Genomic DNA, 21,692 nt, shown 5'->3' on the forward strand with positions numbered 1-21,692 from the left:
CCTTTTTTCCAGAAGCTTTTGGACTGGGGTAAAGCCAAACTGGAGAAAATGTGCTCGGTTCAGGTGGGAGTTAAGGGGTTAAGACAGTCTCTTGGTATCGATAAATATCGGATATCGGCTGATGCTCAAACCCCAGTATCGGTGTTGTTGCATCTCTACTTTTTCATCAACATCTCAACTTTAGTAGCACCTATTGCCTCCAAACGTTCCAGTATTGAACTACTAAGAATATACTTTTTTCCTGCTGGAGCATTTTCTCCAGTTCAGCTTTACCCAAATCCTGTAGGCCAGTGCAACACCTCATTTGAAAGCTAAGACCTAAATTGATCTTTTTCCTCACGTCATCAAATTTTTTTTCATCACTTTTTTTGTTGGGCAGTCGTCTGTTTTTTGTCAGATTTTCGTGACTTTTTTGATTTTTTTTGGTCCATTTTTTTGTCACTTTTTTGTCACATTTTAGTCAAATTATTCGCATTTTTTTTGTCAAATTCTCATCACTTTTTCGTCCTTTTTTTCTCAATTTTTCGTCAAATTTTTCTTACTTTTTTGTCAATTTTTTGTCATTTTTTTGGCCATTTTTTGGTCACTTTTTCGTCCATTTTTTCTCAATTTTTCGTCTAATTTTTCTTACTTTTTTGTCAATTTTTTGTCATTTTTTGTCGTTTTTTTGGCCATTTTTTGGTCATTTTCGTCAATTTTTTCTCCATTTTTCGTCAATTTTTTCTTACTTTTTTGTCAATTTTTTCTCAATTTTTGTCATTTTTTTGGCCATTTTTTTGTCACCTTTTCGTCAATTTTTTCTCCATTTTTCGTCAATTTTTTCTTACTTTTTTGTCAATTTTTTCTCAATTTTTGTCATTTTTTTTGGCCATTTTTTTGTCATTTTTTCGTCCATTTTTTCTCAATTTTTTGTCCATTTTTTCTGACTTTTTTGTCAAATTTTTGTCAATTTTTCGTCCATTTTTTCTCACTTTTTTCACATTTTCATCCTTGTTTTCGTCTCAGTTTTGTCACTATTTTCACACCTTTTTTCCAGAAGCTTTTGGACTGGGGTAAAGCCAAACTGGAGAAAATGTGCTCGGCTCAGGTCGGAGTTAAGGGGTTGAATATCTGATTCCCCGCCTGATTTATTTAATTTTGAACCCCACAAAACAAGTACAGATACAGGATTTCCCCTCATCCCTTATATCAGCAAAGCAAAACCCATACATTTAAACCTGGCCTCATCCATTAATCAGATTTTTTGGACACATATACAGCATATACTACAGAGTTGCTGACGAAACCTCTCGAGATTGAAGCACACCGCTGCGACTTTAAGAACGCGCCTCATTCCTCGCCGCCCGGGAGTCACGCACAAACATTCACCAGGTTGTACAGAAACAGAGACGCCTTCACTGCAATTCAGAGACAACAGTTGGTTTAGACACATCGGCAGAAGCAACAGAAGAACAGTAGCACAGAAAGAAAATACAGAGGGGCTTAACGTGGACAGCTGCTTCGTCGGAAAGCAACGCAAAAAAAACAGACGCTCGACTGCGTAAACGTATTTACAAAATGAAATAAAATCATCCTGAATCTGCTTGACTAGAAGTGGTAACTGTAAAGGGTGTTGAAGTTTTACTCGTCCGTAGCAAAGCTGGGTACTGTTTGAAAAAGATAACAGAATTAAAGCTTTTGTCTCGCTTTACTTTGTCCCATTTACGCTTTACTTTGTCCCTTTCACTATTTGTTTTATTTTTGCACTATTCTCGATATGGAAGCTGCAAAGATAAGTCTAATAAAACTCTGGATCGGCTGTGAGGCTTGTTGACAAACGTGGCGGCCATTTTGTGATTGGCCGGGGAGGCTAATGCTATTAGCAAGTCGGATCAAAATGGGAACACGGTTTTCTTTGATAAAATGACCTTGAGATGCAGTGATTGCTTTTGATTTGTTTTGTATTTTTTTTTACTTTTTGTTTATTGACAAGTCAGAACAACAAGTTACAACAAAGGTCTTTGATTTTTTTTTTCTCTCCTCCCCAACAAAACAAAACAAAAAACATTAACCCCCCCCAAAAAAAAGACAAAAAAAAGAAGAAAAAAAATTAAAATAAAAAATAAATTAATACATTAATAATAATAATAATAATAATAATAATAATAATAATAATAATAATAATAATAATAATAATAATAATAATAATAATAATTTGAAAAAAGAAACATTAAAAGACATGGAAAAAAAAAAAAAAAAAAAAAATTAAAATAAAAAGGCAGTCCTATATTTGTATAAAGGTGACCAAAACACACAACAACAAAAAAACATGACAAAAACGCTTAAAATATTGGACAAAAAAAGTCAGTTTCTTAGGTCTTAGCTTTCAAATGAGGCATCACACTGGCCTGTGTCTGTAAGCTCCAGTCGAGAAGCTTTTAGATTTGGGCGAAGCTGAACTGGAGAAAATGGGCTCGGTTAAAAGCGGGAGGCTAAAGCAGTACTAAGTAACTCATGCCCCTAGAGGCCATAAGCGCAACTGCAGGTGTCGTAGCATGTTGCGATTTTTTACTCATTTATCGTCCGTGAGAGTAAATACTACGCTGACAGAAAAGACAAAGGGAGAGATGGATACTGTACATCCAATTACACAATGGAGATCTTTTTTTTTTTAACTAAAACTTGGCTGTAAATACTGTTTAAAGTAGTTAGCTTTGCTAACTACTTTAGCCTGTTAGCTTCTTCTTCATGATTCCATTAGTTTTAGTAAAAAAAAAATCCACATTTTTATCACATTTTTGTCATTTTTTTGTCAATTTTTTGTCATTTTTTTATAAAAAATTAAAAGTTTTTTTGTCACATTTTTGTCACATTTTTGTCATTTTTTTGTCATATTTGTTATCAATTTTTTGTCAAATTTAAATCACATTTTTGTATTTTTTTTGTCAATTTTTTTGTCAATTTTTTGTAATTTTTGTCAAATTTTTATCACATTTAAAAAAAAAAGTCACATTTTTGTCATTTTTTTGATCACATTTTTATCACATTTTTGTCCATTTTTTATCATTTTTTGTCAAATTTTTATCAAATTTTTAAAGTTTTTTTGTCACATTTTTGTCATTTTTTGTCATATTTTTTATCAAATTTTTGTCAAATTTTTATCACATTTTTGTAATTTTTTTGTCAACTTTTTGTATTTTTTGTCAATTTTTTATCACATTTTTTTTTAAAAAGTCAAATTTTTGTCATTTTTTTGGTCAAATTTTTATCACATTTTAGTCAAATTTTTGTCCAATTTTTGTAATTTTTTGGTCAAATGTTTGTCAATTTTTTGTAATTTTTTTTTCAAAATTTTTATCACACTTTTGTCATTTTTTTGTCAAGTATTTATCACATTTTTAAAGTTTTTTTTATCACATTTTGACACTTTGGTGACTCCGGTCCGGTGGCAGACAAGTTGCAATTGTATTTTCTGTCCAGAGACACCAGGGGGAGATGAAAGACCCTCCAATCATCCCTTTAACACTTGTATTACCCCCACAGGAACTTTGGAAAGGATTTATTAAGGTAAACAAGTTACTTAGTGCTGCTTTAAAGGACTGTTCGTCTCATTCTGGAGTTAGTGTATTCACGAACTAAATATATACTCTTTCTTTTTTCGACAGTTCCATTTTATTTCTATGGCCATGTCGTATCTAGAGTTTTATTAAAAACCTTTGCAGAAGCTGGCTCCAAAAACGCCGCTAATTTGCTAGCGTGAACGAGCTTCAGTTAGCTGTTAGCTTAGTCCATCGCTCTTCTACAGTCTATGCTAAAACCTCAAAAGGCAATATAGCATGTTAGCCTATATCTCCTGCAGTAATAAGGTACGCAGACCCGCAACTAACATTTTATTGGTCATTATTTGAATATAGACTTCATATTGACGACATATTGATGGAGTATATACCTGAACAGTACCCAGCCTTGCTCTTCTTGACCTTCACCTGCCCGCTTCCTTGCCCCGCCCACGCCCGTGTATGGAGTCACTCACCGATGATGGCCTCCCACTTGCCGTTGGCCTGCGTGACCTCGTAGGCGCAGCGCATCTCGCTGAAGGACGCGCCTCCGATGATGAAGACCATGATGCGGGGGCCGGTGCGGTACTCTCCGGGGGTCTTGTTCTTGTGCCAGTGGCCGTACCGGGCGCTGCAGACACGGGGGGGAGACACAAGGGGTCCTTCAGCTGCAGCTCAACACTCTTTCTATGCATTCTGTCACACACTTTTTTTCATTTTGTAGATTAACATTTGTTTTGCCCCATAAAAGCATGTTGTGGAACTACCGTACATTTTTTTCGTAAATTTTTTATCACATTTTTGTCATTTTTTTATGTCAATTTTTTGTAATTTTTTTGTCACATTTTGTCATTTTTTGGCACATTTTTGTCATTTGTTCGTCAATTTTTTATCACATTTTCAGTTTTTGTCACATTTTTCGTCAATTTTTTATCACATTTTTGTCACATTTTTCGTAATTTTTTTGTTAATTTTTTTAAATTTTTTGGTCAAATTTTTATCACATTTTTCAAATTTTTTGGTCAAATTTTTATCACATTTTTCAAATTTTTGGGTCAAATTTTTATCACATTTTTCAAATTTTTGGGTCAAATTGTTATCACATTTTTGTCATTTTTTCGTACATTTTTTATCCAATTTTTGTCAAATTTTTTGTCATTTTTTTGTAAATTTTTTGTAAATTTTTTGTCCAATTTTTATCACATTTTTGTCATTTTTTTGGTCATTTTTTGTCATTTTTTCTCATTTTTTGGTCAAATTTTTATCACATTTTAGTCATTTTTTGTCACATTTTTGGTCATTTTTTTGGTCATTTTTTAGTCATTTTTTTGTCAATATTTTTGTCCAATTTTTTGGTCAAATTTTTGTCAAATTTTTGTCAAATTTTTTGGTCAAATTTTTATCACATTTTTGTCATTTTTTCGTCAATTTTTTATCACATTTTTGTAATTTTTTTGTAATTTTTTTGTCAAATTTTTATCAAATTTTTCCATTTTTTTGGTCAAATTTTTATCACATTTTTGTCATTTTTTGTCACATTTTTTGTCATTTTTTTGTCAAATTTTTCTCAATTCCTTGTGACATTTTTGTGACATTTTCGCCACTTTTTCATTAATTTTCCCTCACTTTTTTGTCAATGTTTTCTCACTTTTTTGTCACATTTCCATCATTGTTTTCGTGTCAGTTTTGTTGCTATTTTTTCCTGAAGCTTTTGGATTGGGGTAAAGCCAAACTGGAGGAAAATGTGCTCGGTTCAGGTGGGAGTTAAGGGGTTAATAAATATTGATTAGTTTTTGTTTTCACCTGACAGCGGTGGTGCTGAAGGAGGCAGAGGAGCGTGTGGAGATGTAGGGGTAGTGTTTGGTGTCCAGCTTGTCTTCAATAGCGTCCTGAGGGGAGAATAAAAGAGGTGGTCAATGGGTTAATGGCTCCTTGCTGTAAAGAGCTCTGAATGGAAAGTAAATGCGATGACACTGACCTCCATGATGTCTTTGACCACAGGGGTCCAGCGGGACAGTTGGTACGTCTGCTCACTCACGCGCTCCTTCCTGTCCATCTTCTTCCCTCTGCGCAGGGTAGACTGTCGGGACACAGCACATCACAAACTTTACACTGGGTCAAATATGGCATAGAGTTTGGTCTGGAACGTTGTTTATTCATTGTTTCCATGGAATTATGTTTTTCGGGGCAGTTAGCATGTCACCAAGGAGGGAAAGTTAGCCCGTTCAATGTGTTTTTCCTATTGCCGGGTTGCAGGGTCTAGAATATGATGATGTCACCGGACCCAGTGAGGGGGAGGAGCCAGTTTTTCCTATTAACAGCATTACACTTTCACAAGTCATAGCTGAAAAGAAGATGTATGGATTCGAAATGATCATTAAAGGGATATTTCAGGATTTTTGACATAGGGCCTCATTTCCTCATTTTCCACAGTAAAGTGAAGATTACTGCGCGGATTTCGAACTACTCCTGGTATTATTACGCCTTACAATATAGTCCCCCCTTTTATCCGCCAAGAAAATCCACATTGTTTAATTTTGTGTAATTATACTTTGTAGTGGAACACTTCACGTAACCATATTTAAACAGGGAAATCGTGGAAGAGCTTGGTAGCTTCTATCTTGACCTGTTTTGGAGCTATAGAGGAGAGAGGGAGAGGCTAAATGCTAACGCCGTCTGTGTTTACGTGACTGAAGGCACGGGGGAAGATCAGACAGGTCCTAAAGAACTCGTCAAAGCTAAGGTAAGAACATATCTCAGTGTGTAAAAACGGCCGCCTATTCCTTTAAAGTGGAAAACAATTTTGAGAAAAATCTAAACTTTCTCTAAATATTCAAAAACTACTTTAACAAACGCTGAATTATGAATATAGTTTCTACTAAATAAAGATACAAAGACATGGGGAGGAGCAAAGTGGTTCAACAGCCCATAAATACATAAATAACAGAGAATGCTAACATAATGCTACATGCTAGTGTCCTGCTAATACAAACGCTAGCTAGCGCTTGCTATGACGCCCTTTTTTTCACTTCTACTGAACAATCTGCTATGAATAAGTATCCATATGGGCCCGATTTACACTTGACTTTATTTGTATGTGACGAAGAAGTTCATATTCCACCATAAAATGGCTAAAAAGAGGGAAAAATTGTGTGTCTGTGTCTATTGCTCTGACTATGACTGATTTTTTAGAGGGCCGGTCTTGACCCAAAAGTCTGAGTTCTTTTCTGCCAGTCCAGCTCTGCACAGAAAGGCTTTATTCATCCCCGGAGGGCAGTTACGTGAAAGCGTGAAGCTGCGTCTTACGTCTGTGATGATGGGCACTCCCAGATTGGCCATGTTGGTGATGATCTCGCTGTCCTCCGGAGGGATCTGAGCGTGCTGGATCAGCTTGTTCAGGTTCTCCTCCGTGATGCCTGACCCCACGGACGCAAAGCTAACAGTTAGAACGAGCTTTAAGGCGAGGGGAAAGGCGCGGATGATCGTCGGTTTACCGTTCTTGAGGAAGATGTAGAGCAGGATGATGCGGATCTTGTCGTAGGTGCTGACGTTGGCGTCCAGCAGGATGGGGACGATGGCCCTCATGGGGTCCTTGATCTTCTCCCCCTCCGCGTCAGTGCCCATGGCCAGGTCCTGTCGAAGAGTCACAACTATCAGAGGGTTGATTTACCAGAACATAACAAAGAGAGGAAAGACCTGACAGTTGTTGGACCTGACAGTGGAAAGACCTGACAGTGGAAAGACCTGACTGTGGAAAGACCTGACAGTGGAAAGACCTGACAGTGGAAAGACCTGACAGTGGAGGGACCTGACAGTGGAAAGACCTGACAGTTGTTGGACCTGACAGTGGAGAGACCTGACAGTGTTGAGGCCTGACAGTTGAAAGACCTGACAGTGGAGAGACCTGACAGTGGAAGGACCTGACAGTGGAAAGACCTGACAGTGGAAGGACCTGACAGTGGAAAGGCCTGTGTGTTGAGGCCTGACACTGGAGTCAACTTTGAAATGAACCCAAGTAGCAAAAGACAAAGTATGACTAGATCTACTTGGTCCTGGACTTGTAAAAAATGTGACCTCCAACACTGGTTCTTTTCTCCCCCTAAAAGGCCGGACTGGGACTGAAAAACAGCCCTCGACTCTGACCGGCCTGGCCCAAATTAGCGTAAATGTGACACTTACCACCCGCCTTAACGGAGCGCGTTTTCTCCAGTTCGGCTTCACCCAAATCTAAAAGCTTCTCGGCTGGAGAGCAACAGCGTCATTTGAAAGCTGAGACCTACAAGAGTGATTGTAGCTTTTTGTCAAGTCGCCATAATTTTTAACCTCTTTTTTGTTTGTTTTTTCATTACTTTTTGTGGCTTTTTGTTGTGTTTTTGTCACTTTTTTTCCATCATTTTTATTGTGTTTTTGTCACTTTTTTCCATCATTTTTTGTTGTGTTTTTGTCACTTTTTTTCCATCATTTTTTGTTGTGTTTTTGTCACGTTTTTATTGTGTTTTTGTCACGTTTTTTTCATCATTTTTTGTTGTGTTTTTGTCACTTTTTTCCTTCATTTTTTGTTGTTTTTGTCACTTTTTTCCTTCAGTTTTTTGTTGTTTTTGTCGCTTTTTTCCTTCATTTTTTGTTGTTTTTGTCACTTTTTTTTCATCATTTTTTGTTGTGTTTTTGTCACTTTTTTCCTTCATTTTTTGTTGTTTTTGTCACTTTTTTCCTTCATTTTTTGTTGTTTTTGTCACTTTTTTTTCATCATTTTTTGTTGTGTTTTTGTCACTTTTTTCCATCATTTTTTGTTGTGTTTTTGTCACTTTTTTTCCATCATTTTTTGTTGTGTTTTTGTCACGTTTTTTCCATCATTTTTTGTTGTGTTTTTGTCACTTTTTTTCCATCATTTTTTGTTGTGTTTTTGTCACGTTTTTATTGTGTTTTTGTCACGTTTTTTTCATCATTTTTTGTTGTGTTTTTGTCACATTTTTTCCATCATTTTTTGTTGTTTTTGTCACTTTTTTTCCATCATTTTTTGTTGTGTTTTTGTCACGTTTTTATTGTGTTTTTGTCACGTTTTTTTCATCATTTTTTGTTGTGTTTTTGTCACTTTTTTCCTTCATTTTTCTTGTGTTTTTGTCACGTTTTTATTGTGTTTTTGTCACATTTTTTCCTTCATTTTTTGTTGTGTTTTGTCACGTTTTTATTGTGTTTTTGTCACATTTTTTCCTTCATTTTTGTCATGTTTTTGTGGCCTTTTCGTTGCTTTGCTGTCGTGTTTTTGTCGACTTTTCGTCACATTTTTCGTCACTTTTCGTGTTGCTTTTCCGGCACATTTTTGTTTTCTTTTCATCCTCTTTTTCTTGCTAATTTGCTGCTTTTCTTTTTAGCTTTTAGATTTGGGTAAAGCTCAGTTGAGGCGGGACCGGTGGCCCTTCTGTGCTCTTCCAGAATGGACATATGGCCAGTCCGCCCCTGTTTCTCCCTAAAGGGCAGCACATACATACAGCTTGTGTGGGTCACCTGTTCGACGCGGCACAGCTTGTCCACTGTGCCCTGGTAGTGCTTCATGCAGTCCTCAGCCAGCTGCAGGTGAGTGGAGTACTGTGGACGCAGGTACACTCTATTAGCCACTACACCGTCCCAAAGGAAAGCACGGACGTGAGCGGAGAGGAGCGCATACCTTGCTGAGCTCTTTTTGGTACTGAGGCATCTTCTTCAGCATCTGGGACAGGTCTCTCATGGTGGTCTGGGGAGGACAAGCAGAGGTGGGTATAGGGCGGCCAAAAAACAGTTTTAACCCCATGAAGAGGGATGTTTCTTTAACAATATCTTACTAAATGGAGTTTGCGGCATTTTGTTTTGTTCTTTGTACTTCTCTACGTCCAATCCTTTGATATTTGAGAATACATTTCATAAATTCTCCGGCTGTAAAGTAGTAGAAGTCGCCATCTCTGGTTGTTTGACAGCCTAAAGTCAAGGTTAAACAGATTCCAGGGTGCCATTCTGCTCCTCTCTATTAACCATCATACACAGTGGTACTCGTAATCATTGCTGTAGAAGATAACAGTAAAAACACGGCCCAAGAGATGCACTTTTATGTGATATAACCAGCAAATGTGGCACAGACGTAGCAGCTCTGTCTGTCGAGCTACAGCAGGATTTACTAAAGATCTGCATCACTCCTCAGACTAAATGAACAAAGAGGAAAACAGAAAACCTTTCTCTGTGATTTTTACAGTTTGTCATGTTGACACTACAAAAAGTAACTATCAAGCATTGGCTTAAATGACTTGAATTGAGGAAATGTTTCTTGTTTTGAGCGGTTTTCACTCAATTTAGACACTTTTCCTGATCGGACCGAGTTTGCTTTGCTTGTTTGAGGACATTTCAGACCAGTTCTAGGGTAAATCTCGCTTAAAAATAAGAAAGTAAAACTGCCAATGAGACAAGACCAATTTTCTTGCCCCATTGGCAAAGAAAATGACCTGAAATAAGGACGAAATGTATCGAAACGAGTCAGAAACATCTCAGAACAAGTGAAATAATCTAGGACAAATGCCCAAGAACTTCTTAACTAGTCAAAACAACTAAAATTTGGATTATTATGCTCAAATTGAGATGTTTATACTGATCTAGTTAAATACTTTTTGCAGTGACAGTCTCAGTCTGAGTCAGTGTTTAAGCTGCTCAAGACAGTAGCATGCTACCGGTTAGCAACTGTCAATGGCTTGACACTGAACATGAACACTGAGGAAATGCTACAGTAACAGCTCACCTCTGACCTCTGTCACATGTTGTATCCAAGGCTAGATGTTTGGAGTGTGGTTCAGGGCTTTCTCTTGGAGAGGTCGGAGCTGAGCTGTAGAAGCTAAATGCTAACCGGTAGCATGCTAGCGTTTCAAACACTGACTCACTGGTTTCTTCACAAAAACGTGTGCGTCTCTGGGGCCGTGTTTTTACTGTTATCTTCATGAGCAACAGAGTAGAGATATTGCTACATGTTGTAGTGCTGCATAATTCTAATTCATTGTTCAAAATGGCCGCCATAACAACAAAAGTCACATGACAGAAAGGTATGTATACACTGCCTGACCAAAAAAATGTCAAAGAAATTGACACAAATGTGACAAAAAATGACAAAAAAAATGACAAAAATGTGACAAAAAATGACAAAAATGTGACGAAAAAATGTGATAAAAATGTGACCAAAAAAATGACAAAAAATTGACAAAAAATGACAAAAAATTGACAAAAAATGACAAAAAAGTTACAAAAATGAGTTGAATACCCAACAAAAAAATGATGGGAAAAAAATCTGATGACATGAGGAAAAAGTACTGCTTCAGTATTCAAAATGGCCGCCATAACAACAAAAGTCACATGACAGAAAGGTATGTATACACTGCCTGACCAAAAAAAATGTCTCAAGAAATTGACAAAAATATTATAAAAAATGACCAAAAAAATGACAAAAATGTGACAAAAAAATTACAAAAATGTGATAAAAATTGGACAAAAATATTACAAAATTGTGAGTAAAAATGACGAAAATGTGACAAAAAAATGATAAAAAATTTACAAAAATGTGACAAAAAATGACAAAAATGTGACAAAAAAATGACAAAAATGTGATAAAAATTTGACCAAAAAAATTAAAAAAAATTGACAAAAAATGACAAAAAAGTTACAAAAATGAGTTGAATACAATAATGGGAAAAAAATCTGATGACATGAGGAAAAAGTACTGCTTCAGTATTCAAAATGGCCGCCATAACAACAAAAGTCACACGACAGAAAGGTATGTATACACTGCCTGACCAAAGAAAATGTCTCAAGAAATTGACGAAAATGTGACAAAAAATGACCACAAAAAATGACGAAAATGTGACAAAAAATGACCACAAAAAATGACGAAAATGTGACAAAAAAATCACAAAAATGTGACAAAAAATGACAAAAATGTGACAAAAAAGTGATAAAAAATTGATAAAAAATGTACAAAAAATGACAAAAATGTGACTAAAAATGATTAAAAAATGATAAAAAATGTACGAAAAATTTGACCAAAAAAATTACAAAGTATTGACAAAAATGACAAAAAAATGACAAAAAATGACAAAAAAGTTACAAAAATGAGTTGAATACCCAACAAAAAAATGAAAAAGTACTGCATAATTCTACTTCAGTGTTCAAAATGGCCGCCATAACAACAAAAGTCACATGACAGACCCAAAAAAATGTGCAACAAACGAAAGTCACATCCTCTAATGTTTATGCTCCATCATTTTTCAGTGGGGTTAAGATCTGGACTCTGTAGCAGCTAATCCATGCTCCCTGAACCACTCTTTCATTATGTGAAAACTGCCATAAAGATGATTGTACCTTCTCTCCAGTGTTCATCCTCTTGCTGGCGGAGAAGTCCTTGAGCTGGCGGGTCACCTCCCTTGAAAAAACACAGAACATGTCACCGCTCTGTGCCCGCGGTGCCTAAAACGTGGGCGTGGCCGTACTCACTGGGACACCTCTGCGATGTGCTTGTGTCGCAGGCTCACCCACAGGTCGTCGTCCTCATGCAGCAGCACCTCCTTCTCGCGGGAGTCTCCCATGCCGCTCGTGTCGTATCTGCGACACAGGAAACACAAGGTCTAGTCTGTGTATCCAGGTTTGTGTTGTGTGGGTGTGTGTGTGAAGTGATGTTTTGGGTGTGGTACTTGTAGACGTCGTTCTCGATGGGCAGCAGGTCGTAGCCCATGGCCTGGAAGGTGAGCTCGTGGAGCACCGGGGACACGGGGTCGAAGCCTCTGTCCAGGATGATGAGCTGGGAGCGCGCCTTGTCCGGACCCTGCACACAGCACGAGACACCGGTGATTCATTTATACTATATATGTATTTAAGTGATCAAGTGAACTAAGATTGTTCAGTGTTTAATGGTGTGTTCTCTCAAAATCAAACCTTCTACGGAAAAACTTTGAAATGAATATTGAAGATCTACTCAGTTTCAGTTTCTTTTTGAAACCCTTAACTCCCACCTGAACCGTCCAAAAGCTTCTGGAAAAAAGCCGTGAAAATAGCAACAAACGTGAGACGAAAATAATGATGGAAATGTGACAAAAAAGTGACGAAAAATTGATGAAAAAGTGGCAAAAATGTCACAAGAAAGTGACAAAAATGTGACAAAAATGGACAAAAATGTGACAAAAATATTATAAATATTTGATAAAAAATTGACGAAAATGTGATTAAAATTTGACCAGAAAAATTGACAAAAATGTGACAAATGAGTTGAATACCCCCCCCCAAAAAAAAAGATTGAAAAAAATCTGATGATGTGAGGAAAAAGATCCATTTACATGAGTTTTGTAGGTCTTATCTTTCAAATGAGGTGTTACACTGGCCTACAGGATTTGGGTAAAGCTGAACTGGAGAAAATGCTTTTGTCCTGAAAAAAAAAAAAAACACTTCTTTAAAGACCAAGTTTTGATGCCTGTTGGTCCAGGGACAGCATTAAAGGAGGTTATTTGGTTGTTTAAAAGAAATGGTCTTTTATCAAATAAATCAACATTATTGTTCTGGTTTCTGGTTCTAGATGACAAATATTTTAGTGAAGGTATCGGGAAAAGGTCAGGTATCGATATCGTAAACTAAGTATCGTGTATTGCATTGACATGATACATTTAACTAATATGTATCATGAAATAAATAAATAAATAATGGTACTCAGCCCTACAGGGGAAGAAAGTCATCATTTAAAATTTACACGGCTTGCTTTTGGTATGACTAGAAACATAAACAATGAGACTTTGTTTGAGGACTTTAAAGGATGTGGAGATTGTTAACAAAATGTCTGTCTGAATACTCTAAAAATGTGCAGAATACAGTCAAATCTTTTCAAAATTTCTAAGCAAAACAACCATTTAGGTCATGTATATGGCTGTGTACTGTTCAATATCTGCTTTATCCGATATCTATAATAAAATATGTGTCGTCTAGAACCAGAGAACAGAGCAATAATGTGAAACATGGGGAATGTTTTTTGGGGAAATGTGGCTATAAAAAAGGAGAAATCATGTTAAATATGAGTAAGAAGGAAAAAACTAGTGAGAAAACGAGAAAAACAATTGGGAAAAATAAGATAAAAGATTGGGTGAAATGGGGCAAAACATAAACAAGAAATTGAAAAAAATGGAGGGAAAAAAATGGTTGTCCCTGGACTCACAGCCTGTTTTTTTTTCTGTGCCTGCTTTAGATATCAATAAAACCTAAACCTTTTTTCCCGATACCAGAGTGGTATTGTTTAACTGTATGGCCATAATCTAAAATTGTCAGGTTCCGGCCCTTGGTCTTTTTACAATGAAGAACAATGAAGAACTTGCCTACCCCTGCCATAGAGTAGACCCTGTTTACATGACCATCCTGGAATACGCAAAATCTAAAAATAAAAAGGTCTCAAGGTGTTTTGGATGTTGTGGCTTCCCCATTTATCTACAGGGAAAGTGAGTCATTGTAAATTCTCATGGGGACAGAGCAGCCTCCTATTGAGAGGTGAAACTACCGGAGCCCAGTGTCAGTGGATTATTGTGTAGAAAAACAAATGTGCCTCAAACTAAAAGCAAAACATCCGCTTTCAGCTCATGAATATCCATTTGTTTCGATTGATTGGGAAGCTGTACCTCTCCCATCGTGGGGTCGTCAGCCTTGTACGCGTCCAGTTTGTCCTGCACCAGCTGGGCCAGCGTGGCGTTGTCCTTGTAGTCCCTGTGGTGGACAGGACAGAGAGAATAACAGAACACATTTACATTTTATAAGGACAAATGGAAGTCATGAAAGGGAATTCACTTATGTTTTCAGCAACACAGTGTGGGACAGCCAGGGCAAATATAAACACCCTCTGTGTCAAGTTTATTCTGACGTTTCGATGTGGTGTTGTGTGAATATGCCAAGGCTTCATGAAAACAATTGGTATGTAAATCATTAACCCCTTAACTCCCACCTGAACCGAGCACATTTTCTCCAGTTTGGCTTTACCCCAGTCCAAAAGCTTCTGGAAAAAAGGTGGAAAAATAGCAACAAAACTGAGACGAAAACAATGATGGAAAAAAGTGAGAAAACATTAATAAAAAAGTGACTAAAAATTGATGAAAAAGTGGCAAAAATGTCACAAGAAATTGACAAAAAATGGACGAAAAAATTACAAAAATGTGATAAAAAAAATTACAAAAAATTGATTAAAAAATTATGAAAAAATGACAAAAAATGTGACAAAAATGTGGTAAAAAATTGACAAAAAAAGGACAAAAATGTGATTTTTAAAAATGTCGAAAAATGACAAAAATGAATTGAATACCCAACAAAAAAATGATCTAAAAAAAAAAAATCTGATGACGTGAGGAAAGAGGTTCAGGCGGGAGTTAAGAGGGCAAACTGGCATGGACCCACCATTACCCGAGGATGACAAGCCATTACTCAAAAAAAAAAACACACAATAATCAGTGAATATCTATTACACAAGGCTTTAAAGTGATAGTTTGGAAGTCTAAATCCCTGCTTCCCGGATCAGAGTCTAGTCCCCTCCCTCTTTGACCAATGAACCAGCCTGTCTGGTCCAATCAGGAAGGGAGGGGGAGGGGCTTGATCGTTTACTTCTGGAAATTCAGTTCCTGCTCTCCTCATTTTGCAAACTTATGGTTCTCAGATAATCTCGTATAATGAGCTATGGGCCTCTCGGACATAACACGGTCTTGACCCAACAGTCCCGGGCCAATTTTTTTCTGCCAGTCCAGCCCTGTACGTTTTTGACCTTTCAGTGACCCAGCAAATACTTGGATGGTTCGCCTTTGCTTACGATCCTGATGGCTTGAAGGATGCTCCAGGGTTTTTACTGCTGATTGAACCGTATCCATGGTTACACATACATTTTGTTCCAAAAACCTACTAGAAATCCTAAAAAAACTGAAATATAATTGATCTTGAAGCATCATTGGAGCCACCGGGATGGAAGGTAAAGCCGCTGAGTCACTGAAAGGTCAATGAACTGTTATAAAGTAGGGCCCATTCGCCCAGCTTTCCAGGGTTGTCTCAAAGAAAAAGAAAAAAAAATATTTTATTTTTTTCACTTTTTGTTGAATTTTTGTCGTATTTTTGTTGAATTTTTGTTGAATTTTTGTCATATTTTTGTTTAATTTTTGTCACATTTTTGTTTAATTTTTGTCACATTTTTGTTGAGTTTTTGTCACATTTTTATTGAATTTTTGTCACATTTTTATTGATTTTTTGTCATTTTTTTGTTGAATTTTTGTCATTTTTTTGTTGAATTTTTGTCACATTTTTGTTAAATTTTTGTCACATTTTGTTGAATTTTTGTCACATTTTTGTTGAATTTTTGTCATTTTTTTTGTTGAATTTTTGTCGCATTTTTGTTGATTTTTTGTCACATTTTGTTTAATTTTTGTCACATTTTTGTTTAATTTTTGTCACATTTCTGTTGCGTTTACATCCTTGTTTTCTTCTCATTTTTTGTGGCTGTTTTGGTGATTTTTTCCCAAGCAGCTTTTTGATTAGGGCAAAGCCAAACTGGAGAAAATGGGATCCGTTCAGGCGGGAGTTAAGAGGTTAAATAAAATCCAGATAAAATGGAGAGCGCCTGACCCTCTGTATCTGACGGCGGGGTACTCCTTGAGCGTGGCACACAGGGTCGCCAGCTGCTCCGCCAGGCGCTCCATCACGGGGTTCTTCAGCTGGGTCTTGTGAGGGCTGTAGAAGCTGTGGAAGGCGTCGGGATTGTCCAGGGAGTACACCTGCAGCACAACAGGCAAACACAGGGTCAATATACATGCCTTTCAGTCATGTGACTTGTGTTGTTGTGGCGGCCATTTTGAATACTACAACATGTAACAATATCTCTACTCAGGATATAAAAGAAAGACAACTTCATGTACTCGAGAAGATAACGGTTAAAACACGGCCCCAGAGACGCACGTTTATGTGAAGAAACCAGTGAGTCAGTGTTTAAGATGTTAGCATGCTACCGGTTAGCATTTAGCTACAACAGCTCAGCTCTGACCTCTCCAAGAGAAACCACAGGATCCAACATGTGACAGAGGTCAGAGCTGTTACTGTAGTATTTCCTCAGCGTTCATAGATGTGAGCCACACATGTGTTTATCATGTTGAACCCATTGACAGTTGACAGTTGCTAACCAGTAGCATGCTAACGTCTTGAGCAGGTTAACCTCTTAACTCCCGCCTGAACCGAGAGGATATTTTTCCTCACGTCATCAGATTTTTTTTTTCATCATTTTTTTGTTGGGTGTTCAACTCATTTTTGTAAGTTTTTGGTCATTTTTTCGTCAATTTTTTGTCTTTTTTTTTTTTTTTTTATCACATTATTGTCATTTTTTGTCATTTTTTTGGTCAAATATTTATCAAATTTTTGTCATTTTTTTGTCAAATTTTTATCACATTTTTGTCATTTTTTATCACATTTTTGTCACATTTTTGTCATTTTTTTGTCACATTTTGGTCATTTTTTGTCAAGTTCTTGTGACATTTTTGCCACTTTTTCATCCATTTTTCGTCACTTTTTTGTCACATTTTTTTTTCTTTTTTTCATCAATTTTTGTCATTTGTTTTCCAATTTTTATCACATTTTTTCATTTTATTTTTTATCACATTATTGTAATTTTTTGTCACATTTTATCACATTTTTGTCACATTTTTGTCAAATTTTTATCACATTTTTGTCACATTTTTTTGTCACATTTTTATCACATTTTTGTCACATTTTTGTCATTTTTTTGTCACATTTTTGTCTTTTTTTTGTCAATTTTCTGTAATTTTTTTGTCACATTTTTGTCACATTTTTGTCAAATTTTTGTCATTTTTTGTCAAATTTTTGTTCATTTTTTGTCAATTTCTTGTGACATTTTTGCCACTTTTTCATCAATTTTTCCTCACTTTTTTCTCACATTTCCATCATTGTTTTCGTCTCAGTTCTGCCGCCATTTTCACACCTTTTTTCCAGAAGCTTTTGGACTGGGGTAAAGCCAAACTGGAGAAAATGTGCTCGGTTCAGATGGGAGTTAAGGGGTTAAACGCAGACTGAGACTCTGTTGACTTGACAAACTGTAAAAATCACAGTTTCCTCTCTGACGTGTTCATTTAGTTTCTTTAGTAAATCCATAATGCTACTTCGGTATTCAAAATGGCCGCCGGAAACGTCCAGGCTCCTCAGCAGTGCGTGATCGAAGCGCATCTGTTAATGTAACTGATTCACATTGACTGCCCTTGAACCATCTCGTCTCCTCTTTACCCTCCTCTGTCTCCTCAACCCTTCCCTCCTTCCTCTCCTCCATCTGTCCACAGTCACGTGACCGCTCTGCAGAAGGGCGACCGCGTGATTGGCTGAGCATCGGAGTGGGAGGGACACGGGGCTCGCTGGAAGCACTGGGTTTGAAGTAATGACGGAGGACGGGCCAGACAATGTCTTCGGATCACACAAAGACAGACGTAGGGAACGCTTGGAGCCACGCTTCAGCCATGTTTATTATTATTTTTATTTTTATATTATTATTATTGAACACGTGACCTTCTTGCTGTGACTCATGATCAATAACAGCTCGGCCACCATGCTGCCTGTGACTCATCTTTGACCTTTACTTTAGTATCTATAGGTCCAACAATCCAGTGCATTTATCTCTGTCAAATAATGTCTCTCTTTATGTGATTTTACTGGTTTAGGTTTGATTTTAATGAAGAGTTTTTTTTTTAAATAAATGTTTTAACCCCTTAACTCCCACCTGAACCAAGCACATTTTCTCCAGTTTGGCTTTACCCCCAGTCCAAAAGCTTCTGGGAAAAAGGTGGGAAAATGGCGACAAAACTGAGACGAAAGCAATGATGGAAATGTGACAAAAAAGCGAGAAAACATTGACAAAAAAGTGAGGAAAAATTGATGAAAAAGTGGCAAAAATGTGACAAAAAAATGACAAAAAAATGACAAAAAAATGACAAAAAATGTGACAAAAAATGACAAAAAATTGATTAAAAAATGACAATAATGTGACAAAAATGTGACAAAAAAATGACAAAAATGTGACAAAAAATGACAAAAAAATGACAAAAAAATGACAAAAAAGTTACAAAAATGCAAAAATGAACACCCAACAAAAAAATTAAAAAAAAAAATCTGATGACATGAGGAAAAAGATCCTCTCGGTTCAGGCGGGAGTTAAAGGTCCTATATCCTGCTATTTTAGCCATTCCAAAGTTAAGTATAGGCATTTATATGATATATTGTACCTCTACCATTATGGAGCACTCATTTTTGTGATAAATATAAGTGTTTTCTGGAGGTATTTTTCGAACCCGGAAGACAAAACGCTTCGATTCAGTTAACTCCGCCCCCTCTCTCCGCACATACTTTACCGTAATATAAATAAACAGCAATAAGAAGAAGAAGAAGAAGAAGAAGATCTTTATTTATATAGCGCCTTTCACAGACATATAGTCACAAAGCGCAATAAGTGAAGACACTTCACGATGCAGTTATAAGGAGTTGACATCAGCAACACAGCTTCATAAATGGCTAACATACATGCTAATATGCTAACACACAAGCTAACCCGCGTTTGGACTGACTCACCGCTCTGGTCCATCGCTGTTTACATTATGGGACTTGCGTTGGTTATAAAAGTGAATCCACTTTGGTTCAGGCGAAGGTTCACCAAACATCCATCAGTGACAGTCACAGAAAAACACCATTTCGGTGATAGTCGCTGAATCCCGGAGAAAAAAACAGCTTCTGAGAGAGTGGCCTCTTCTTGAAAAAGGTTGAATCATAGACTGTATAAACTCCCGCGCTTCTTTTTCTCCGTGACATCATTGTTAGTTAAGAATAAAGAACAGGTGTGTCCAGAATAGGTTATAACGAGCTCCATCTTCAGCTGCAGCGCAAACATGACGTCTGTTCAGACCAATGGCCGCTGGCTGCCCTGCTTTTTGACCACAAACGTGGGGGCCGCCATTGCTCCGCCGTTGCTGCAGTACCTCCATATCGCCGCTAGGCCCCCATTGAAAAGCATTGGACTTTAGACACGTTAAAAACTACTTTAAAGCCTGGTTTCAATTGTTTCAACACTAGACTAGGCTAGATCTTCCTCCTGAGATAACGCTGGGTTAATAACAATATATGAAACCAGGCTGGTTTTCGTAATATGATTTTTTGAAATCTCGTACTTAACGAGGCTCGGACTGTTAGCATTGGAGCAGCGCGAGCTACACGTCACGCAAGGGCCGAGTCTACGGTGAAAATCCCGCCCGTATGTCCTTTTTAGGAACATGCTTCGTCAGAGCTGGGGAGGGGGAGCCTGTAAATCCGCCATGAATTGCCCCACGGCCGTGGTCATTCTGGTAAACGGGGAGGAGTGAGCAGGAGACGTCCATTTTTTTTTACAGTCTATGGTTCAGACGCTCAGGGGATGTGTTTGTTTTGGCCTCAGCTGACCTGGAAGCACCTCGAGCACATCCTTTTTTTTTTCTTTTTTTTTCCTCTTTGTTTCTCTCTTACGACAGAAATAATGAAAACGCTTTTTTACAAATTAAAATCACGCTGTAAGGCATTACATTACAGACGTCGAGCACTTTCGTTCCGCTGTTACGACACAACTGAGCAGGATTCAGGAGGATTACTGAGAGCTGGGTGAATGAAGCCACAAACCACTCCGGGGGTGTTTTTGACAAGGAAATAACATAAAAACATGGCTAAAAGCTCCAAAAAGTCGATTTTGCATGATATAGGACCTTTAAAGGACAGTCCAGGGTTTGAACACTTGCTGTGACTCATGATCAATAACAACTCGGCCACCATGCTGCCTGTGACTCATCTTTGACATTTACTTTAGTATCTGTACAATCCAGTGAAACCATCAGCTGTGTTGATCTCAATGTAATGCAAAAAAAAATGAAAGTTGCATTTATCTTTGTCTGTCAAATAATGTCTCTCTTTATGTGATTTCACTGGTTCAAGTTTGATTTTAACCCCTTAACTCCCGCCTGAACTGAGAACATTTTCTCCAGTTCAGCTTTACCCAAATCCTGTAGGCCAGTGTAACACCTCATTTGAAAGATAAGATCTACAAAACTCATCTAAATGGATCTTTTTCCTCGCGTCAGATTTTTTTCCCATCATTTTTTGGGGGGGTTTTCAACTCATTTTTGTAACTGTTTTGTAATTTTTTTTCCTTCATTTCTTTTCACTTTTTCTCACATTTTTTGTGACATTTTTTGTCAATTTTTTTGTGGCACTTTTTCCATCAATTTTTGTCATTTTTTGTCCATTTTTTGCGACATTTTTGTCACATTTGTCATTTTTTGTGTTATTTTTATCATTTTTTGTCACATTTTTGTCATTTTTTCGTCAATTTTTCCTAACTTTTTTGTCAAAGTTTCATCCTTGTTTTCGTCTCAGTTCTGTCGCTATTTTCTCACCTTTTTTCCAGAAGCTTTTGGACTGGGGTAAAGCCAAACTGGAGAAAATGTGCTCGGTTCAGGTGGGAGTTAAGGGGTTAATGAAGAGGTTATTTTTCATAAATGTTTTAAAGCAGTACTAAGTAACTCTTGCCCCTAGAGGCTGCAGTTGTCGTAGCAAGTTGAGATTTTAGAATGTATAATTTGTCCGTGAGAGTAAATGCTACGCTGACAGAAAAGACGAAGGGACAGAGGGATATTGTTCATCCAATTACACAATGGAAATCATTTTTTCACTCAAACTTGGCTGTAAATACTGTTTAAAGCAGCGCTAGCCCGCAGTTAGCTTTGCCCGTTAGCCTGTTAGCTTCTTCTTCGTGATTCTATTAGTGTGTATTGGTGGCTCCGGTGCGGTGCCAGTCAAGTTGCAATTGTGGTTTTCTGGCCAGAGACACAATCATCCCATTAACACTAGTCTTACCCCCAGAGGGATTACAGAAAGGAGTTATTAAGGTAAACAAGTTACTTAATACTGCTTTAATGTCTAACGCAGGGGTGCCCAAAGTGGGGCCCGAGGGCCAAATTTGGCCCGCCGAAACAATTCTGTTGGCCCGCCAGAGAGTGACCTACTTTTGCGCTGCGTTAACACTAATTCTCTCCCATTTATTCTCAATGGTAAATATGGATGCAGTACACTTTTTGACCACCA

The 21,692-nt window shown here is 37.2% G+C and overlaps 1 protein-coding gene across 2 annotated transcripts in view; it reads right to left on the bottom strand.

The window, feature by feature from the left end:
- Window positions 1–21,692, bottom strand: part of stxbp1a (syntaxin binding protein 1a) — a 60,514-nt gene that overhangs the window by 13,081 nt on the left and 25,741 nt on the right. For both annotated transcript variants that reach the window (XM_079581267.1, XM_079581266.1), the window contains exons 7-18: window positions 16,167–16,315; window positions 14,192–14,276; window positions 12,233–12,363; window positions 12,036–12,143; window positions 11,904–11,964; window positions 9,202–9,267; window positions 9,042–9,122; window positions 7,031–7,169; window positions 6,843–6,952; window positions 5,515–5,616; window positions 5,340–5,425; window positions 4,013–4,167 (exon numbers count right to left, since the gene is read on the bottom strand). In XM_079581267.1, the coding sequence (XP_079437393.1) occupies window positions 4,013–4,167; window positions 5,340–5,425; window positions 5,515–5,616; window positions 6,843–6,952; window positions 7,031–7,169; window positions 9,042–9,122; window positions 9,202–9,267; window positions 11,904–11,964; window positions 12,036–12,143; window positions 12,233–12,363; window positions 14,192–14,276; window positions 16,167–16,315 (1,273 nt within the window). The remainder of the gene's footprint in view (window positions 1–4,012; window positions 4,168–5,339; window positions 5,426–5,514; window positions 5,617–6,842; window positions 6,953–7,030; window positions 7,170–9,041; window positions 9,123–9,201; window positions 9,268–11,903; window positions 11,965–12,035; window positions 12,144–12,232; window positions 12,364–14,191; window positions 14,277–16,166; window positions 16,316–21,692) is intronic.

Source organism: Gobius niger (assembly GCF_951799975.1).
Source record: "Gobius niger genome assembly, chromosome: 22".
In the NCBI taxonomy this organism is placed as follows: Eukaryota; Metazoa; Chordata; class Actinopteri; order Gobiiformes; family Gobiidae; genus Gobius; species Gobius niger.